Here is a 19833-nt window from a genome sequence, read left to right as displayed (position 1 = left end):
TGTAAAATGTATTTCTTTCTCTAGCGTCACATCGGCTATCGGAAAAGCAGATTTAACTTGTTGCAAGCGAGAAAATGTTGCGGGTATCGAACTTGTCTCTAAAACTGTCCAATTAATAAACGACACCTACGCACGAGCTAACTAGATCTATTTCGCACAAGTTTCAGAGAACCTGATGCAGTAATACAGATAACCAATTAACTCTTCTCCTAAATGCTTCGTTATAATAATTGAGAAATTGTAATCTTGTTACAAAAATATGAAATCAAGCATGCGAACTGATAACAACTTAATCTGATTTGATAATACTTGACCAATGCTTCAATCAAGCAAATATTATTTGTAATCGTTGTGAAGAAAATGCAAATGCATCCGCAACAATTATTCATTTTACAACAATTAATATTCATTTTATACAGAGCGATATTGGAGAGGAGAGCAGTAGGAGGCAGTGAATAGAGCGTGCGAAGAAAAGGATATGTACTATAAAATAGTCGAGTAAAGAAAAGGGAAGTCAATATTTTTGTAAAAGGATGAAGAATTCGTAAAGGGCAAAGAGGCGTGAAGAGCAGATTAGCTCGACAAAATTCATAAAATTTACTAAGAAACAATTGTAGCATTTAACTGATATAGATTCCTGTTGGAAGAAATGGAAAAAGATTGTAATTGTGAGCGCGTCAGAAACAAAAAAAGCAAGATGAAGAAAACATTGCAGTATAAATCGCCGTGAAAACGTTGAACTACAAAAAAATTTTAAATATCGATCATTTTAATATGTTGATGAATTTAATGTTTACCCTATCACTACTTTTCCCCTTACTTTATTTTTGATATAACAACTTTCGAAACGGTTTTTGGTCTTTTTGGTATTTCTTTTTACATTACAAATAAGAAGAGAGTATTTTTTATTCGTATCAAAATTATAAATCTTTATAAGTAATCTTTATATCTTAATAAATCTAAATCTTTATAAATATAGAATTTTATGATGTTATTGTAAAATGTTCGGTAATCAAACTAAATGTCTCGCAAAAAGAATTTTATTTCAAACATATATAAAAAATGGATTATTGCTATTTAATCTTTTCCTTCTTTGACGCATTTATTTTTTGTGAAAAAAATATCGTCCACCTTAAAATAATTCAATTTTTTTTAAATCTTAGCAATGTAATTTCGATCAGAATATAATTTTGATAATAACTATTTTATATACTGTACAGAAATTTGTAAAGTAACGTCGATTCTTTCTGACTCTGGTTATTCTTCTACCTTATATCTAAAAGGTAAAGAGTACCGGGACGTATCTTTAATCTCGTCTGAATTCTCTTGAACGCTCATTATTTTTATCATCGATTTATCTTTCATTCTAAACTTCCAGAACTATCCATTTCGTCATGACGAACAAAATATACAGTTTGATTTCCACATTTTCACCTGTTCACTCTTAAAGACGTCGGGATTTCTTGCCTAATTATCTCATTATCAGTAAAATCCCGATATTTCCTGATTAATAAAGAAGTTGCATTATTTAAAAACAGATTATAGTTAGGTATAAATAAAGAGAATTTTTTAAATAAACAGTGAGACAAGAAAGAGCGAAAAAAATGATATTAAATAACATATAAAAAATTACTATATAAATTATTTTTCTATTTTAAAATTTAAAAAAATAGGAAACTGAATAATAAAGTATTGTAAAAAAAAACTATTAGATTATTAAAAATAATTTATTTACATATTTCAGTTTTATCCAATTCTCTTAGATTATAAATTATATCTAGTTGTTCAGGTATTGTTAATCCACAAAATAGTGATAAATTTTTCTCTATTCGAACTATAGTTTTCATTTAAATGTCTTGTTTTCTTTTGGGATATACTGGGTGCAGCTTCGCACCGCACAAGTTGCGTGTAATTTGCTACATTCAGTTACACTGCACTAGAGTGGTGCATACCATGGTGTACATTATATCATTATTACGCTAAAACCCTGTTCCAGCTTGACTTCCATTTTCAAATTTCAAATGTCACACTGGCTCTACACTGTCCCTTTGAGGAATGGTGTAGCAAAATCCCACTTCGTGCATAAAATTTGCACTATACCGGAGCCACGGAAACACGGTACACCGAATGAGTTCGCTTACCACCAGCCATGGAAACACGATACACTATTTGAATGTTACACTAGTGTAGCCAAGAGAAAACGCTATCTTCTCTTTAGTAATTTTCACACACGTATTTACACATTAATTTATATAATTTATTAATTATATAAACTGAAGAAAAAAGTCTATGGCCTGCCTGATAATCAATGACCTGCTGTTCTTATTTTCTTGTTTTGCAGGACACTTTATTAGTATGTTCGTCATGAAATTGGAGCACGTGGAAAATGTAACGTGCAGAATGAACAAAACTGAATTTGACAAATAATTTTTTTTTAAAGAAACTCTTTATATGAATAATTATATATCTACAATTTAAATATAAAAATTAGGTAGAATAGATTTAGAGATAGAATACTTAAATAATATAGAATAAATTTAAAAAAAATGAATTTAATAGTATATAATACTATTTGTAAAATTATGATATTACGTATGAGAGTAATTATACATATAGAGCAACAGGCAATTAAATCCTGTATTCGTAACGTCTTATTTTATGAATTATTAGGGATAGCAAAAAATTTTAGATAGAAATTTGAGGGAAATAAATTGATATTATTTCTTCATAATTATAAACGCATTTTGGAAAACATCGCAGTATTTGAAAAATATCGTTATTTTCTCTTAAATAAAATTACATTTTTTTACGAAAAACAACAAATGTGAATTAAGATTTTCTGTAAAACATGAACTAAAAAGATTTCGTTAGTTATAATATAAAAATTTAATTTGTTATATTATAATCGTTTTAATCCTTTTATCCTGATTTTATTGCAGGTAGTGCCAAAAAGGGCGGCTCTATTATTCGATCAATTAATGGTAGCTCTACAGAAGGTTGTTGATAATCAGGGAAAAGGTTCAGTCGGAAGCAAAACTTCAGTTGGAAGTAAAGATTTAATTGGAAGTACAGGTATAAGCAAGCCACCAGCACATCATTTCAACTCGAAAATCGTCCCTATGGTGGATGACCAAACGGTAACGAATTCGATTAACTGTTATTCGAAAAGATCCTAGTAGCTCGAACCACATTGTAAGGCAATTATACATTTCTTCACTTCTCATATTTTTATTATAATTATTTACTGTAGTACTTATTTTAGTATTAAAAGAAAAATAATTTATCCTTGCAGTACAATACAAACAAAATTCATATATAGAATGCAATGTGGTTTGAAAGCTCCGCATAACAACTTTTATTATCATATTAATGCATTCTTTTGTACGTACTTTGGTATTAATTTTTTAATAAAATAATAAAGTGTAATAAAATTAATTAAATATAATAAAATTATTATACTAGGCAAAATGAGTAATAGAAAAAATAATGTGAGATCAAAACGGTATGAACATGACGAATCAATAAAAAAGAAATGTTCGTACAATTGTGTGTGCGTGCGTGTGTGTCTGTGCGTCACCACTAAAATTTAATTATAATATTATAGCTATAAAATTTAATATGAGTGTATTCATCATCCGCATTTTTTCTCGTTTTCAGATGGATCTGCAACGACGCGCATTAGCTCAGAGTGAGCTCTTCTGGCGCTGTTACTTCAATGCCCTCGCATGCTTTAAGAAGAAGTGATAATGACCACACCGCCGTCAGTTTTCCTCAATCCCCAAAGATCGAAAGAGTGCGCGAAATTTCGTATTATTTCCTCGACTTAGCTGCAACAGCACGACGAGTAGCAGTGCTTTCCTGGCTAGAGGGTCACGAAAACAAGTGAAGAATGTACAGTAGAACAAATTCGCATGATTATGGCCGGTATTCATAGTCGGATCTTATATTTAAGACCGTCTTAAGTACAGTTTTAAGATGTCATGAATCAATTAGAGTCGCATTAGCATTTTAAGACATTATTTAAGACTGTCTTAAAATAAGAACGGATTATGAATACCGCCCTATAATCGTATTTGGAACGTCGAATTAATTCTCCTTCAACTTTATTTTTTTTTCGCGCCAGTAAACATGAACTAAAAGTAACGTATCAATGTCGTAATTTCACATTCAACAATGTAACTGGTATGTAACATACGTGTTATATTATATTTATATCGTAGAGTATGAATTATAACGTTGTTATGTATCTGTTAATTAATGTTTACTGGAAAGGATACCTCTGCCGTTCTTTTCATCGGCTGCATCGTTACATATCGTTGCCCCATCTTCTCCATCATGGATCATATGCAACATGTCGAGAAGCTATACTTACTCTTTTCCTCTTGTTTATAAAGTAACGATTGAAGACCTATCCATTAAATGACTCTCTTCAAGCATATCAACCAAAATGAAATAATTTGTTATAAACCTAAATTATGTGAGTTTCTTCGATATCTATTCTTGCGAGTTACTTCTAGATATAGGTATTCTTATTCTCTATTACATTATTCTTTGTCTTTGATGCTAATCGACGAGCATGTTTGAAAAATACATACAATTTTCATAATATCGTCTTGTTGCTGCTGTTTACGTAAACTGTGAAGATTTAAAGTAGAAACTCTGGTATCGTTATTTCTTCTTTTATTTTTATAATTACGTAATAGAACTGAAAGGTATTTAATGGTATACTTTTATTTATTTATACCGAGAACAACATTTTTAATAACATAAAACCCGTAAGAGTCAAGAATTGCAAAAATTTAGATGATATTGATATATATTACGTCTTTTTTCTTTTATGATAAAACTAATAACATCTTGATATATATACAGTAAGGATTTACCAACCACAGTATATTTATACAGCATATTTTCTAATTAGACAAATCATACAAAAATGTGGCTCCTGCACAAAACCATGCATCCCAATACATATATGTATATATATATATATATATATAAAATTTCATATTATGATATTTAAATGTTACAGTAAATCATTTAAATAAAATTTATTCAAATATTAAATAATCTACATAAATAATAAAAAAATTGCTAAACACAAGCGAAACAGATGTTAGAATAATTAATTAATATTTATTGTCTAATAAGAAAATATGTACACATTTCGACTAACACTGAATCTTCTTCATCAGCTACAAATAATATACTAATAAGAAAAAATAATTAAGAGGAAATGATATTGCGCCATTAAAAATATTGAATAAACTAAATCAAAACAATGAGAGCCAAGTCAGAACTAAACAAACGACAAACAAATCTGTTAAATTAATCTCTCAGATCAATCGATAAAAATATGAAAAAATAAATAGCAAGATATAAAAATTTTTGTGATAAATTTATCGTTCCATAGCGGGAATTTTGTTAAATCCAAAAAAATATCCAAAAAAGTACAAAAAAAGAATAATGTTAAACCAAGTCTGAAATACCAAATAATAAATAATAAAGAATTGTTAAGAAAAAAAGCAATTTAATAAAAAAAAATGTAAAATTAAAAACTTATAATAATTTTTTGTATATGAAAGCATCAAGTATCAAAATTAGAAGTGTCTAATTATTGTTTTTCAATCTCCATCTTATTTTCTGTTCTTATTATATAAAAATATTTGATGAAAAATCGGAAACTGTGAAACTAATAAAGAAGTATTAGTTGAATATGTATATTCTCTTATTAGATAATAAATGTATTTTATTCATCTTTAGCTTTTTTTTATTATTACTGAGTATTAATGAGCTTTGTTCTTTTTTCTTTGTTTTAATTAACATATTTGAATTCTTTTGAAACTATATTCATTTTAAACATTATTATCGTTATTATTATGATATTAAATAAAATATTCACAGATATAAATTACATAACATATTCAAGGAGATGGATAATCATTTATTATTGACATTTCTTTTTAAAAAAAAAGTGAAATTGTTCTTTTTCGTTATAAATGTAAAGTTGATAAAATTTTTAAATTTTCTATTTGTGTCCACCTTCTGAAAAAAAACTTTAATATACATACACAAGATGAATACTAAGCACTAAAAATTTTAAAGTGTGATTCTTCACACAAATTCAAGACAAAAACTTCATATAATCATATGTTCGAAACGGCATAGTTTCAAAGATACAGGATATTAAAATTTAAGGAAAAATTTCATTTTTTTCGAAAGATTTTGAAAATCATTCGTTATTTTAATGAAATTTTGTATGTTTGAAGTTTCATCAAAATAACTCAGGCGATTTTTGAAAATTTCAAGATTTTTATCTTGAATTTGTGTAAAAAAATTACTCCTTAAAATGTTTTTTTAGAGTGACTTTTTTTAGACTTAGTATCCACTGTGTATAAATATGTATATATGCTATTATATATACATATGTATGCAATGGAAGAACATGCAAATATGTTTTTTACGATTTTTTTAAATGATTTATTCTTTTCATTTCATCGCCTTCGATAGCCTTTCAAGACACAATATTAATTCACAATGCTTAGTATGAGGAAACATATCAACCGCAATAGCCTTTACCGGTACCAAGGGTTCACCAAGATACTGCTTGGAACAAGGTCGTGCTAAATCAATTAAATTTCTCATGGCAGCACGAGGATCACACGATATATACACCAGTTTATTCAACTTTTTTGATTTACGTAGTGTCAGTAAAGCCTTTTGATCTAGAAAAACAATATACAGGTAAGTTATACTATTTCCCTATAATATCATGTGAATATTATTTATGTATAATGTAACTTACGCAAGCCAGCTCGTGGAGGGTCCACAATGGCAGTGATATTGGATTTCGTTGTCCTTTGAATAACAGGCAACAAAATGTCTTCCGCCTTCCCAACAAAAAATTCGCAATTCTTAATTTCATTCTTGACAGCGTTTTCCTTCGCGTCTTGTATAGCATCAGGAATAATTTCTACTCCTAATATTTCGCCGCAATACTACAACAATGAACATTATATTTTTTCGAAAATAATATAGTGATAATTAATTGCCTGAATTTATCATACCTTTGAAAAGCAGAGACCTATAGTTCCAGTACCACAACATACGTCAAGTAGCGCTGTATCCATCGTGGGTTCAGCAAGATCGATTGCCGCCTTGTATAAGACTTCTGCTCCTAATGTATTGACTTGGAAAAATGCTTGAGGTGAAACTCGGAACTTCATTCCGAGTAATGTTTCTTCTATATATTCTGTTCCACTAATATGATATAAAGTATCACTACTTTCACCACCTATACTTCTGTAAATTAAAAGTATGTAATATTTCTGTATATTAAAAAGTATATAATATACTTACTTCTTATCTATTGTTTGAAAGTACAACGAAATAACATGTGCATCAACACCTTTTCCAGTTTCGAAAAATATTTTTAGCTGTGATTTTAACATATCTAATTCATTGCTACTTAGGTTCTGAGGATGTATTCCAACAATCAACATCAGATGATTGGCACGAGTGGTTCGAGCAGTGACTTGCCTCCAATATCCACTATGATCAACTGGATTAAAAGGTTCTAAGTTTGATTCACGTATAAATGTTTCCAATATCTGAAGTATAACATACAAATTTTTTTTAGATCTTAAGCCTATCTTCATCTCTATCACATTTAAATAAAAAATTAAAAATTAAATTTTACCTTTACAGCAATTTTCATATTTTCTGGAATGTGACAAAGATCATCGATAGGTCCAACTGCTGTAGAACCTGAAGCATAAGTTGACAGTCTAAAACCAATCATAATTTTGCTCTGTTCGCTGTCTTTACCTATATCATAAGAAAGAAAAATGTAAATTAAACTTGACTAAATTTTTATATCCTCATATAAATCTATAAGAAATAATCACCAACTGTAAACTCGCATTTATTTCTATATGCTTCAGTAACATCCGCTGAAAGAATATTTTGTAGTTTGCATGGCAATCCATCATATAATTTTTTTTGGGAATTTATCCAATCTGTTAATGTTTTACTTTTGCATTTGTTAAGCATTTGCTGACCAATTTTTATTAGGATAGATTTCATCTCCTTCTGCTTGAATTCCAGCTAAAAATGTATAATAGATTTAATAATAATAAGTATGAAAATTAAACAAGAAATATTCAATATAATTAATTAAAAAAAAACCATATTCGGTTAGAGCAAATTTTGGTGTTTAATAATATTTAGAGATTAATACTTTTTAGGCACAGTATAATCCCTTACTTGATCTGAATATGTCATGTTCCACAAAGGAGTAGTGATAAATTTGATTCTATCCATAGCGGAACAATTTGAATCCTCAGTGTCAGTCTTTAAACGTTTGTTGCTAGATTCTTCTTCCAGTTTTCTTTTCACAAAGGGATCTGGAGCTGGTTTAGCCACCTATGTCAAAGAAAAAGCAAGAACTAAAATTGTATACTTAATTTCAGAAATAGCATTTACGAAAGACTAAAAATACCTGTGCGGTAAGTTTATTATTTTTCCACAAAATTCCATTTATAGAAGTTATTGCTCGTTGACGACATTCCTCACTTCTGAAACATACATACAACCAACTGCTGTCTTTCCTGGGTGGCTTTACTTTACACGATTGCAAATCCAATTTGTCGTTTAGAAGCTTTTTAAATTCTCTAATTCCATAATATTTTGGTAAACCGCGCACTTCAATCTTGTACTTCTCAGACGTGAAATGATCTCTATCGAGATAAGCATACGGATTTTTCTCGTTCTCGATAACATTGGAGGTCTCCATAGCATTTGTGTTAGAAGAGAGAAATCTGAAATCAGTCATCCAGACCTTTTGAAACAACCTGACTCCTAACCTGAATCGATCAGACTGATCCTAAATCCTAACCTTCTTCTTCTTCTTTTGTAATTAATGGCCCTAATCGTCGTTGACGAGGTAAACTTGGCCAGTCGGTTTCCAGACACTTCTAGGAACTTCAACCTTCCACAGGAGTCAAACCGCAGAGATGAAAAGAACTAGAATCAGAAAGCTCGTCAGTCTCCCCCCCACCCGGCAAAAAAACCCTAAATCCTATCCATCCTAACAGGAATAGTCATGGATATGATCAATCAATCTTGGTAGAGTGGCCCCGACTACAAGCTGAGTTGATACGGCCAGAATCGAAAATGGCCGCCGGAGGCGGTGTCTCGCAAGTGGCATAGAATAATCGAACGAGTTAAGGAGGGGAGCATATACGCAAAACCAAAGTTCCCAGAGAGATCGTGAAAGCGAACCTGGCTGGAGAGTTTTAAATGTTGAGGTTGTTTGATTTATATACTTATATAAGAAATGATAAAAGCAAAGGACATAGTTTAGGGGAAGGGTTTTTAAGAAGATATCATTAAGAGTTACAGATGTACGTGAATAAGAGCTGTTAATATATGTAATGAGTTTGTCAGCCTTAGGGAAAGTGAGCGGACATAAGAAAATGATATGATTAATATCGTGAGTAGGGAATAGTGTCATGGATATGGTATCAGAGAGAGAAACCTGAGAGAGGACATGACGGCCCAAAATCTGTAATCGCAAAATGCTCACTTTTCTTATGCCCGTATTCATAGTCAAACCTTGTACTTAAGGCTTTGTAGGCTACATATACGGAATGTCGGTAAAAGAGGAAACTCACTAAGGAGGTCAAACTCGAAGCTGTTTGGTCGGCCGTGGCGTTTCGTCTCGGTCACACACCACTACTAGACTCATCAGTAAGGCGATGTAGTGGAGACCTGCCTTAGATACCCTGGAATCAGTTTAGGTGGATATGTTATTTAAAGCAAGTTCGCGTGAATGAGGTGCTTTCGCGGAACCGAGCGAGTTCCGTCTTGGATCTCTTGTGGCAGTCGCCATAGGCCGACCATTAGTGCGTCCTTTTCTAAATAAGAGCTACTCCCACTCCTCAAATTTTTGACAATGCTTGGTTTAGAAATATTATGTTTATGGATGCCGTTAATTTAACTGTGCTTTTCGAGACATTTTCAAGTGTTAATTTCAAGGAGAGATTGAATAGATTGAAGGCGCAAATTCACCATCCGGTGAATTTGAACTGTACTTATATGTACCCTTTGTGCACTTTTATGCATTAAACTTTTACAGTTTTTTGCAAATAAATCCGTATTAAACTGAAATACACATAAATTAAACATTTGTACAAATTTTGTTGATCATAAATAAACTAATTACAATTTAAAAACATTGATTTACATACTTGACGGATTCATTTTCCCAAATAAAGTATGTATATACAAATCCATTATTTTGAAATGGCCGCATTATACGTTAAAATGGATGCAAGTTTACGGTACTTTTATAGATCTAATGACTTTAAATGTTGTCGCGCACTACCGCTCTCTGAAGAAGTGGATGTTAACTACACAATAATCTTCACCTTTTTGCAGTGCTCTTGATGGAAATAAATCACTGAAATTGTTGAAATTTTTATTAATCAATTTTAGTTATCGATTTCAACTATTTTTCCATCAGGAACATCGCAAAAAGGTGGATATTATTGCGTAGTTAACATTCACTTCTTCAGAGGATGATAGTGAGCAGCACCATTTTGCGGTTACAGGTTTTGAGTCATGTCCTCTCTTAGGTTTCTTTCTGGGTGTATACTTGTTCCCCTTTGTCCCTATCGTTTGTATTATTTGTAACCTTTTATGGCTTTGATCCAAGAAAATGATTCAATCAAGTCTTCGCGTGTATCAAAATTTTCTTTGATAATTGATCAATACATTAATCAAAATTTTATTTAAATTTATATTTAAAGTTATGGTAATTATTTAGTTTAACCCCACCTAAAAAATCAATGAAATTAGGCTTATTGGACGCATCTTTGCATGAAATAAAAAAATTAGGTAGAAAAAAATGTTACTCTGCCTCGCAAACCGAGATATTAAGCGTTAAAATTGACGGCTATTGAGGTTAGGAAACCTGTTAGGAAACTGAATCAGATAGAGTGCCATTACATACCAGCGTCGAGCATCAAGCATCTGAAGAAGACTATTGCGCAGAAATTTGAAATGTTTGAATCTCTAGACTTCTGTATAATAATCTTCTGCACAGCTTCTTAACGCAAAATGATAAAATTATGAGAGGTTATGCTCTTATATACTGCTATTTTAACATATAATGCTGAAAATTTATATTTATTTACATTATATAGTGTAAATATAAGATTCCACTATTAGTGTATCTCGTATATTAAATTCAATTTTAGTAAAATTATTAAACATATTACTACTCATGCTCGACGCTTGACGCTGCCATGTAAAAGTATCTTTAATGATACTACAGTTCGTATGTAGTACATGTAGTATACTCATATACAGCACAGAACGTTGAAATAACATTAAAATAATGTTATTTCAACGTTCTGACCTGAAATAACATTATTCAACGTCTTGTGCTGTATATATATAGAACTTATAGTAATGGAACCAGAATAACTTATCCAAGCAGTGGCCTATTTCCACTGAGAGTTTAAACTAGATCAGAATGTAAGAACAAACCAACTACAATCGAGTATTCTTCTGTTACAATCGAACGACAGAGAAATGCTCGAGTTAGAAAAATGCTGTAGTTAGTTGGTTCTTACATTCTGATCCGGTTTAAACACTCAGTGGAAATAGGCCACTGCTTGGATAAGTTATTCCGGTTCCATTACTATAAGTTCTATGTATATACAGCACAAGACGTTGAATAATGTTATTTCGGGTGGAAACTAGGACAGTGATTCGCAAAGTGTCACGTGGTTGATATATTTTTCTGATTGGCTGGAATAATTCGTAGTAGCTGTCATATTGAATTTATCAATATACTCAACATCGACTCCTGTCGACTGCTGTGGAATGAAGTTAGTAAACTCATCCTTTAATTTTGTGAATATTTATCTATTATTTCATGCTTTGCATTAAATGTTGCATATCTGATGTACTGAATTTACATTCATTAGCGTTATTTACGTAATAGTGTTATTACTACAGCGATATGCGCGCAGCACAATTCGTTGGCATGGTGATGATGTAAATTCTCGATGTTGAGTATTGATAGTAAATGATTGATAGTGAATGTGTATTTGCACCAATTACATGCTTACTAAAATTGGAACTAAGCTGGTAGCATGTTTTTATGATGACATACCTGCAGTGCTGGCAATTTATTTTGTAATACAACCAAAGTAAGCAAGTAGTAACGTCATTATTTGAGTATACTCAGGTCACTTTACACACAAATACAGACTCAGTATCACTTATGTGTAAATAAAAAGCAACTTTTGTGTACAAATTTCATACGTTTTTGTCAATTTTGTTTATTTTCTTCACAATTTTATATTTACGGAAAATAAACTTTTACTAATAATTGTTCATTACAACTTTGTTATAACAAAGTTATTATATAATGAATAAGTAGTTACATGATATAGCAAAATTAGCTTTGATATATTGGCGCGCATTTCCGGTTTTATAACATCATGCAAGAGTTATTGCACTAACCAATAATTCTATGTTCTTAAATCGGCCTCACATGCAAAACTTCTAGAAATGATATAATAAACTTCCGCCGCGCGGTAAAAGTTGGATTGATGACTTCTGCATACTGGACGCGAAAACGCTTGCCGCGCGGCAAATTGTGATGCGGTAGCCAATAAATCTTCAGCTTCTAATATATTCATTGGTTTCCAGTATGCAGGAGCCATGACTTCAACTTTTATCGCGCGGTGAAAATTATATAGCTATTACTTCCGAGCAAGCGAAACGTTGATTGGCTATCACGTCAACTTCTGCCGCGCGGCAAGCGTTGCCGCGTTCTGTGTGCAGGAGCCATATCTCTACCTATAGGATCTTTAATATATATTCTTGTTTTTATATCATGCTATATATGATTTCTGATAGGTTGCAATTCGTTATTTCCTGATTCTATCGCTTGTCCTTTTCGTTGTGTTTCCGGCTTAACTTTGCTTATGCAAGACGCCATCTAAGTTTATCTTTGATTCTGAGAATTATAGTATAAAATATATCACCGTCGGTAAAATATATTTTTCGATTGTATTTCTCAAATTTTTAAGTGGGCAACAATTGATACGAACGAAAAAAAAAATAACCGAACATAAAAACATCATTTTGTCTTTTATTTATTATTTTCTTGCTTTTAATATCACTCCCTAAATATATTTTCTAATATTTTCATGCTGACAATATCGACTGTTTCACTGTTTTATCTTTCTGAAGTCGACAACTAGCGCTGCTACCAGCTCATAGCGATCACGTCTGAAGTCTGGGACAATTGTGATATCATAAAGGGAGGTTGATAAAGCCGCTACGCAGTATCGTTGCGCGCAGTTCCGTCTTTGATTATATCCGCACCTTGTGATAATCAATGAGAAATATTCCGTATACATACTTTTTATTATTTCTCACAATTTGAGATTAAAGACATAATCTAATGTAAGAATCACATATATCCTCGAAATTAGATATAAAATTGTCATTAATAAGAATATTTGAAATAGTGCGCGGACGGGCAATTTGGGGCGTAATCTTCATCATCATCTAAAGCCGGCACTGGCAAAGAAAAACCGAAGGGGAGAGGGAGGAGAGATAAACGGTCGGTGGTGACTGGCGAGTCGTGGTCGGCGCCGTGCCTTGTCACGAGCACACACATTGAAATCGATTGTGGGTGTCACGCGGTCAGTGTTGACGGGAGTCGGGCAGTCGACGTCTCTTATGGACGTTTTGTTTGTCGGCGCCGTGCAGACACGACGCGTCTCCTCGGGGCCCCGGCAATTTAAGTGGGCGGGGTCGTGAGCACCATGCTCGCCATACGGTGAGAGACATGGAGCGACCTCGGTGTTACTAGTGGTGAGCTGCCGCCGCCGCCGCCGACCGATAGTCGGTCGGTTTTTCTCATCGGAGCGTTACGTCGCTACGCCGTGCGTTGTATTACATGGCCGCGACTCACGCGTCAGCTACGCCTACTGCTATGACGTCGCTCTGAGAGACAAGAGACAGAGAAAAAGAGAGAAAAACAGAGAACCTCGCAGTACACTCTTTGCTCCACGCGGCTTCAAAGGTAGGAATTTTTCTACCGAAATTTTAGACGCGCGCTCTATGTCTGTCTCTGTTTATCTCCCACTCTTGCCCGTCGCTCACGCCTTCGCTCTTCTACGCTATGCTGTTGGTCGCTACCTTTGCTGATTGCTCTCTTTATCTCTCTATGTGGCTCCTTTCCTCCCTCGCATTCTCTCTCTCTCTCTCTCTCTCACTCTCTCCCTCTTTCTTTCTCTCGCTCTCTTTATCATTCTTTATCCTCTCTTCTCAACCTCTTCTCTCTTTCCTCTGTCACTCTATCACCTCTAGAATCTTCTTCGACACAGCCGCCGATTCGCTTGATTCGTCGATGTTGCTCGACGCGTTTTTCCGGAGTTGGAGGAATAAATTCTGAGATACCGTTCTCCGGTAGAGGAGAGGGTTTTTTTTTAGATGTAACGTATATGCGCGTCGCGCATCATGCCCTCCTTTACTGAAGAGTCGCCGCTGTGTTCAAACCTTTCTCCTCCCTTTGTCTCGAAGAACAGTAGGCAGGCAGGCATCTAGCATAGTGATTTGTTTCCACGATAAGAATATCACACGTGTATGTCCTTGGCACAGGAATTAACATGTAACCATAATTTACAATAATTTGGAGTTTAGGGAGGAAAAGAAAAAAAAAGATACATTACACACTAAAGAGGGTCGCTCGGCACGCTGCACCTGCGATGTGTATTTTTCTGTCTCTGTCTGCCTGTTCCCCCTTCTTTGCCTTCCTTCCTTCCCCTTTCTCTTACTCCTCCCATCCACTCCAACGTACATCTGATCCTTTTGTCTGCCGAACGAGATGTATGTGAGTACGTACGTGTTGCGCGCGCGTATATTATACCGTACGTTTGTTTGTATACAAATATCCGTTAAACGCGTGCATACGCACATTACGTACGTACATATAGATACTCGCGGTATCCGCTCATATACTCTGTCAAATCGATGATTGGGAGAACCTTACGGAAACGTTCTGAAAACGTCGCGGCAGCGTTCCTAGAAACAAAGGAAAATGTGGGAAAAAACAGATATGCCTAAATGAACGAAATTGGATTCGCGCTTCTTATCATGTGATTTATGTGAATCAATATTTAACGTAAATATATAAGAAAAATCATCAAACGAAACATTCAATCAGTAAGTCGAACATCTATTGATATGGCTAAAATGAGGAATTTGAATTAAAAAAAAAAAAAATCCAAGATAGCAATTTGAAGTCTGAAGTCGAAACGTACGAGTTTTATGTTTCTCTCTCTCTTTTTTTTTTTTAGAAAAAAAAATCTTTCTAAGAATGTTACATCTTTTAAGATATACGAAGAATCTTTTAGAATGTTTCATGAGATATACGAAGAAATTAGAAGTTTTACAAAGTAAATTAAAAACGAGAGGCATAATTTTCACTTTTAAAAATAATGTCAAATCTTTAGAGATATATGAAGAAAGTAGAAATCCAAGTAATTGATGTACAAGTTGAGAGTTATTTTAATTTTGTTTAAAAGAGAATAAATTTTTTAAGATAAACGTGTGATAACTCGTGCGCACTTGTATTATTGAAATACATACTGTCTAAACCTCTTGGAGTAAAAATTGAGCCAGTCTTGAAAAAAAGAGTGAGAACTGTTTATTCTTGAACAAAAGTGGCAGATTTTTGCCTCTTTTTTTGGAATAAGATTTAATTCTTTTTTTAGTGAGATTTATTCCAAAGGAAGGTCTCTCTTTTTTTCATTTCTTAGAGTGACTTTTACAATAAAACAGTGAAATCTTACTCCAACAGAAGAAAATTTCACTTCAATAAAGCGTGAAAATCTGCCATTCTTGTTCAAAAGTAAAAATATTTTCATTCTTTTTTCAAGACTGACTTAATTTTCAATTTTTTGAAGTAAGATTTCACTTCAAAAGATTTAGAAAGTACGATTTTTAAAAACTGAATAAATGTAGCTTATTGAATTAAATCTTTATTAATCAATTTACAATTATATCTCATTCAATCTCATTCAATAATATTACCGTATATATAAATAATAATGACAAAGGAAATTCGACAATCTTGGAGTAGAGATTTTGAAAAAAACGTAGACAATCCTAATATTGCAGCACATGTACACACCCTGTACGATATTGTATTAAATATTCTTTCACTAGCAGATGTATGTTAGAACATTCTAAGACAAAAATTCTTATACAAAAATGTCTACCATGGTTTTCAAATTATAAACGATTACAGTTGATCAATTGTGGCGTCTGAAAATCGCGCATTCAAGAGCAGAATATCTCGCGGATCTTTGTACATTGACCCGCTTGTTAAATACTGACATGATTGAGATACTTATCACAAAACTTAAAATAGAAAACCGAATTCTGTAATATCAAGCTGATATTAATATATTATGTATAACTTAAATTATCATCAACAAAACAAGCATCACAAACAAAGCTTAAGGCTTTTGAGTAGTCAGCCAATATTGAATCGTGACGTTAGAAGAGAGAAATAACACGTTAATTTTTACCATTTATAAATAAAGACAATTTGGATAAAGCGAAATGATGAGATTGCTTTAAAACAACTGTAAAAATGGACGAAAGTTATCCTTATCCTCCCTAATAGTCAGTAAATAATCGTAAAAAGTGATTAAAGGCACGTGTAAATAAGGGAGGAAGCGCATTTAATGAAAACATACACATGCCTTTTATCACTTTTTACAATTGTTTACTGACTGTCAGAGAGAATAAGCATAGTTTTCGTCCATTTTTACAAATATTTTAAAGCGATCTCATCATTTCGTTTTATCCAAATTGTCTTTATTTACAAATGGCACGTAACGACACAATTAACGTGTCGTTTCTCACTTCTGACGTCACGATTCAATATGGCTGTGGTGATTACTCAGGAGTTTCAAAAGTGATCTTTTTGAATGTAAAATTGAAGTACTCACTGCAAAAGTACCCTAACTATGAAAATTCAGTTTTCTATTTTAAAGCGTTATACCGCGTTATATACTTATTAACTTATAAAATTATTAATACTTTTAAATAAGAAACCGAAACTTCGACAGGCATTTTGTGGCAGACGTCTCAAATATGTCGATATTTAATAAGCGAGTAGATGTACACAAATGTCTTACCATCTGAAATATTGCATGCGTATCGGAAAAGGCATAAAAAAAAAAAACAAGATTTTTTCGCGTGCTCTGACATGCTCTAAAATACTCTTACTAGAACATTTACTCACTCTAACGCGCTCGTCGAAGTGAGTAGAAGCTATATAGCAGGAACACATTGAAGCATGTTGGAGCATGCGACGCGATCAAACCTATAGCCTGCGTTCCATTTAACTCTCAACATAACGCTCGTGGAATCATTTCATCCTTATTGTTCATCGAATGTTAAACAAGGACAAGCGATGCTCGCGAGCGTCGCGAACGTTAAGTGGAACGCAGCCATGATAAGGCGTTTGTACAAAGGTCCTTCGCGCGTACAAAGGCTCCGCCATAGATTCATAAGATAAGCCCAGCATGCCCCTATGGTGAAGCGAAATTGACATAACAGCGACAGTAAGAGCAAAAACAGCGGTGAAGTATCTCTATTCTCTTCTCCCTTACTATGAATATGCGCGCGTATAAGAAGGATAGAGATAGATTCGCCGATGTTTCGCATCTCTCCGTTCTGTTAGCTTCACTTTTATCATAGGGGCATGCTGGGTCTACCGTATAAGTCAGACGTTTCAGACGTTACAATTAGACAACTTTAATCGTTTATAATTTGAAAACTATTATAGCCTCAATATATTTTCGTACAAGAATTTTTGTTTCAGTGTATGCTCCGGCACAATCTGTCAGTGAATTGGCATTTGAACATTTTGGGACACCCTGTATACCTGGCGCGTATTTCTCATCTTTGTTTCGTCAGCCGGCGACTCAGACGCGTCTCGTGAGTTTACGTCGTTTGTATTGCGACGTGAAGTACGACTAGCTGGAACATCGAACGCGATCGAATGCTTACGAACGAGACTGAACGATCAGGCGCACGAATTTTTTCCTATGCAACGGAAGTGAGCAAACGTAAACGGCTGATTTTAACAGTTAACAGTACATCGCTGGTCGAGTATTTAAGCTGCTGACCCTTTAAATCTGTATGCGTGTGACGCCCTTCGATCGATTCACGCGCGCGCATGTGTGTATATGTGTGAAAATGAGTGGGTGTTTGTATGATATGTGTGTGTGTGTTTGTGTGTACACCGGCCGGGAATTACGTTCTGCATACGGGGTGTCCTCTTAGCCAGGAACGCTCGCCGATACTCCGATATTGGAGATGCTATCGACAACTTTCCATTGATATTTTAGCATCGACGCTTCACGAATCCGAATCGATGAAAATCTTGGAGCAAATAGATGCTCTTCTTTTTCTATTTTTCTTATTTAACGGTTTAAATTACGATTGAAATAGCTCGTTTAGTTTGTTATGTAATTATACTTTTCTGGTTTATTGTCATTGAATTATTATTTTAGGGATGCAATAAACATTTTCAAAAATAAGTTTTTTTTTTTTTAATATCTATTAATGGCCTGCTAGCAATGCTTACGTGAATAAAGAACATTGGTGTTTTTTTAACACAAGTGTATGAATTGTATCGGCTCAGTACAAATTTGGACGAGTTTGAAATAAATTTTACCTTTGTGATGAATCTTTGATAGTTAATTTAAGTAACTTCATTATTTTTAGTAATTTTAATAATTAGTAGTAATAAATCGAGATAAAGCTATTTTTATAGCTTGGCTCTTAGTATCTGCGGTTGATAGGATATCCGGTATACGTACATGTTATACATCCTACATAAGACTTATCAAATTGATATAATACGTGCGTCATAATTTTACATCCAGAGAATTACAATTAAATTATTAAGATGATACGTGCTAGAAAAATCTGTTGCGATTATATATAATTATAAAAAGACTGTAAATAATTGATTAATTAATAAAATTATTAAATTTTAATTATTAATTAATTAAAAAGTAACTACAGAGTATAAATTGATAAGATACTTGCAAGTGTACTTTTTGAGAAATCGCGTATAAAGTAAGAGATGCGCTAAAAATATTTGAACTTGATTTATAATCATGTTTCCTCACTGGTTAAATTTTATCTCAAAATACACAAACTGCAAAATACACAACTGCAATGTATTGTGCGACAGAACTGCAGTATTATACGACGTGAATCTGACAACGTATATACTTATTGTATAAATTCAAAATTCGATTTGGAAAGAGATGATTCTTTTCATCGATATTTAGAATTTACGATATCTGTTGTTAAATCGCGAATTAAAAATGCACTTGGGAATACAAATAAAAAATGTATAAGTAACAACACATCCAGGAAGTCCGGTGGTCGTTCTGTGCAGCGCGTGTACTTATAAATGCATAGAATTTTTCAATAGGCAGACCAGAAAGACCGGTGCACATGGTAGCTTTTTTCAAAGATTTTTCTAGCGGTTTGCAGGCTAAGATGCAACCTGTGCAATCGTAACTTTGTTGCTGTTTTCCCGTAATTAATATCGATTTGACAACTTTACTGTTAAAGGAGAAATATAAAGAAGTATATAAAAATATACGATTACGAAAAGAAAATTTTATAATTTTATAAATTTTATGAATTAATTGCATAAAATATATATTTTATTTGACAACAATTGTAAAACACTAAATTTAACAT

General features: G+C 32.9%; 3 protein-coding genes across 3 annotated transcripts in view; 2 read left to right on the top strand and 1 right to left on the bottom strand.

Moving 5' to 3' along the window:
- Positions 1 to 4465, top strand: part of LOC108748054 — a 35116-nt gene extending 30651 nt beyond the window's left edge. Inside the window, exons 2-3 of the mRNA XM_018486040.1 lie at positions 2940 to 3137; positions 3658 to 4465. Coding sequence (XP_018341542.1) covers positions 2940 to 3137; positions 3658 to 3744 — 285 coding nt within the window. The 3' untranslated portion in view covers positions 3745 to 4465. The remainder of the gene's footprint in view (positions 1 to 2939; positions 3138 to 3657) is intronic.
- A 2008-nt stretch (positions 4466 to 6473) lies between these two features.
- LOC108748049 (tRNA (uracil-5-)-methyltransferase homolog A-like) lies at positions 6474 to 8851 on the bottom strand. The gene is made up of 8 exons (XM_018486028.1): positions 8501 to 8851; positions 8266 to 8424; positions 7908 to 8106; positions 7700 to 7827; positions 7360 to 7610; positions 7068 to 7302; positions 6806 to 6998; positions 6474 to 6725 (listed from the first exon to the last, which is right to left on the bottom strand). Exons 1-8 carry the CDS (start codon positions 8831 to 8833, stop codon positions 6490 to 6492), a joined length of 1734 nt encoding a protein of 577 aa, XP_018341530.1. The 5' UTR covers positions 8834 to 8851; the 3' UTR covers positions 6474 to 6489.
- Positions 8852 to 14093: 5242 nt separating this feature from the next.
- The window catches only part of LOC108747794 (RING finger protein 44), an 88589-nt gene continuing 82849 nt past the window's right edge, over positions 14094 to 19833 (top strand). Inside the window, exon 1 of the mRNA XM_018485605.1 lies at positions 14094 to 14113. The gene's annotated coding sequence lies outside the window, so the exon portion shown is untranslated. The remainder of the gene's footprint in view (positions 14114 to 19833) is intronic.

This window comes from Trachymyrmex septentrionalis, unplaced genomic scaffold (genome assembly GCF_001594115.1).
Source record: "Trachymyrmex septentrionalis isolate Tsep2-gDNA-1 unplaced genomic scaffold, Tsep1.0 scaffold108, whole genome shotgun sequence".
Taxonomy (NCBI): Eukaryota; Metazoa; Arthropoda; class Insecta; order Hymenoptera; family Formicidae; genus Trachymyrmex; species Trachymyrmex septentrionalis.
The sequence above is the reverse complement of the archived record's forward strand: the minus strand, read 5'-3'. Positions and strand labels throughout refer to the sequence as shown.

What these genes read in the sequence shown, in the direction of transcription:
- LOC108748049 (XM_018486028.1), bottom strand. Translation starts at nt 8,833, where the DNA reads ATGACTGATTTCAGATTTCTCTCTTCTAACACAAATGCTATGGAGACC. An exon ending in ACATGACATATTCAGATCAA is followed by an intron (nt 8,107 to 8,265) that starts GTAAGGGATTAT and finishes ATACATTTTTAG; the next exon opens with CTGGAATTCAAGCAGAAGGA. An exon ending in CCCTCCACGAGCTGGCTTGC is followed by an intron (nt 6,726 to 6,805) that starts GTAAGTTACATT and finishes TTGTTTTTCTAG; the next exon opens with ATCAAAAGGCTTTACTGACA.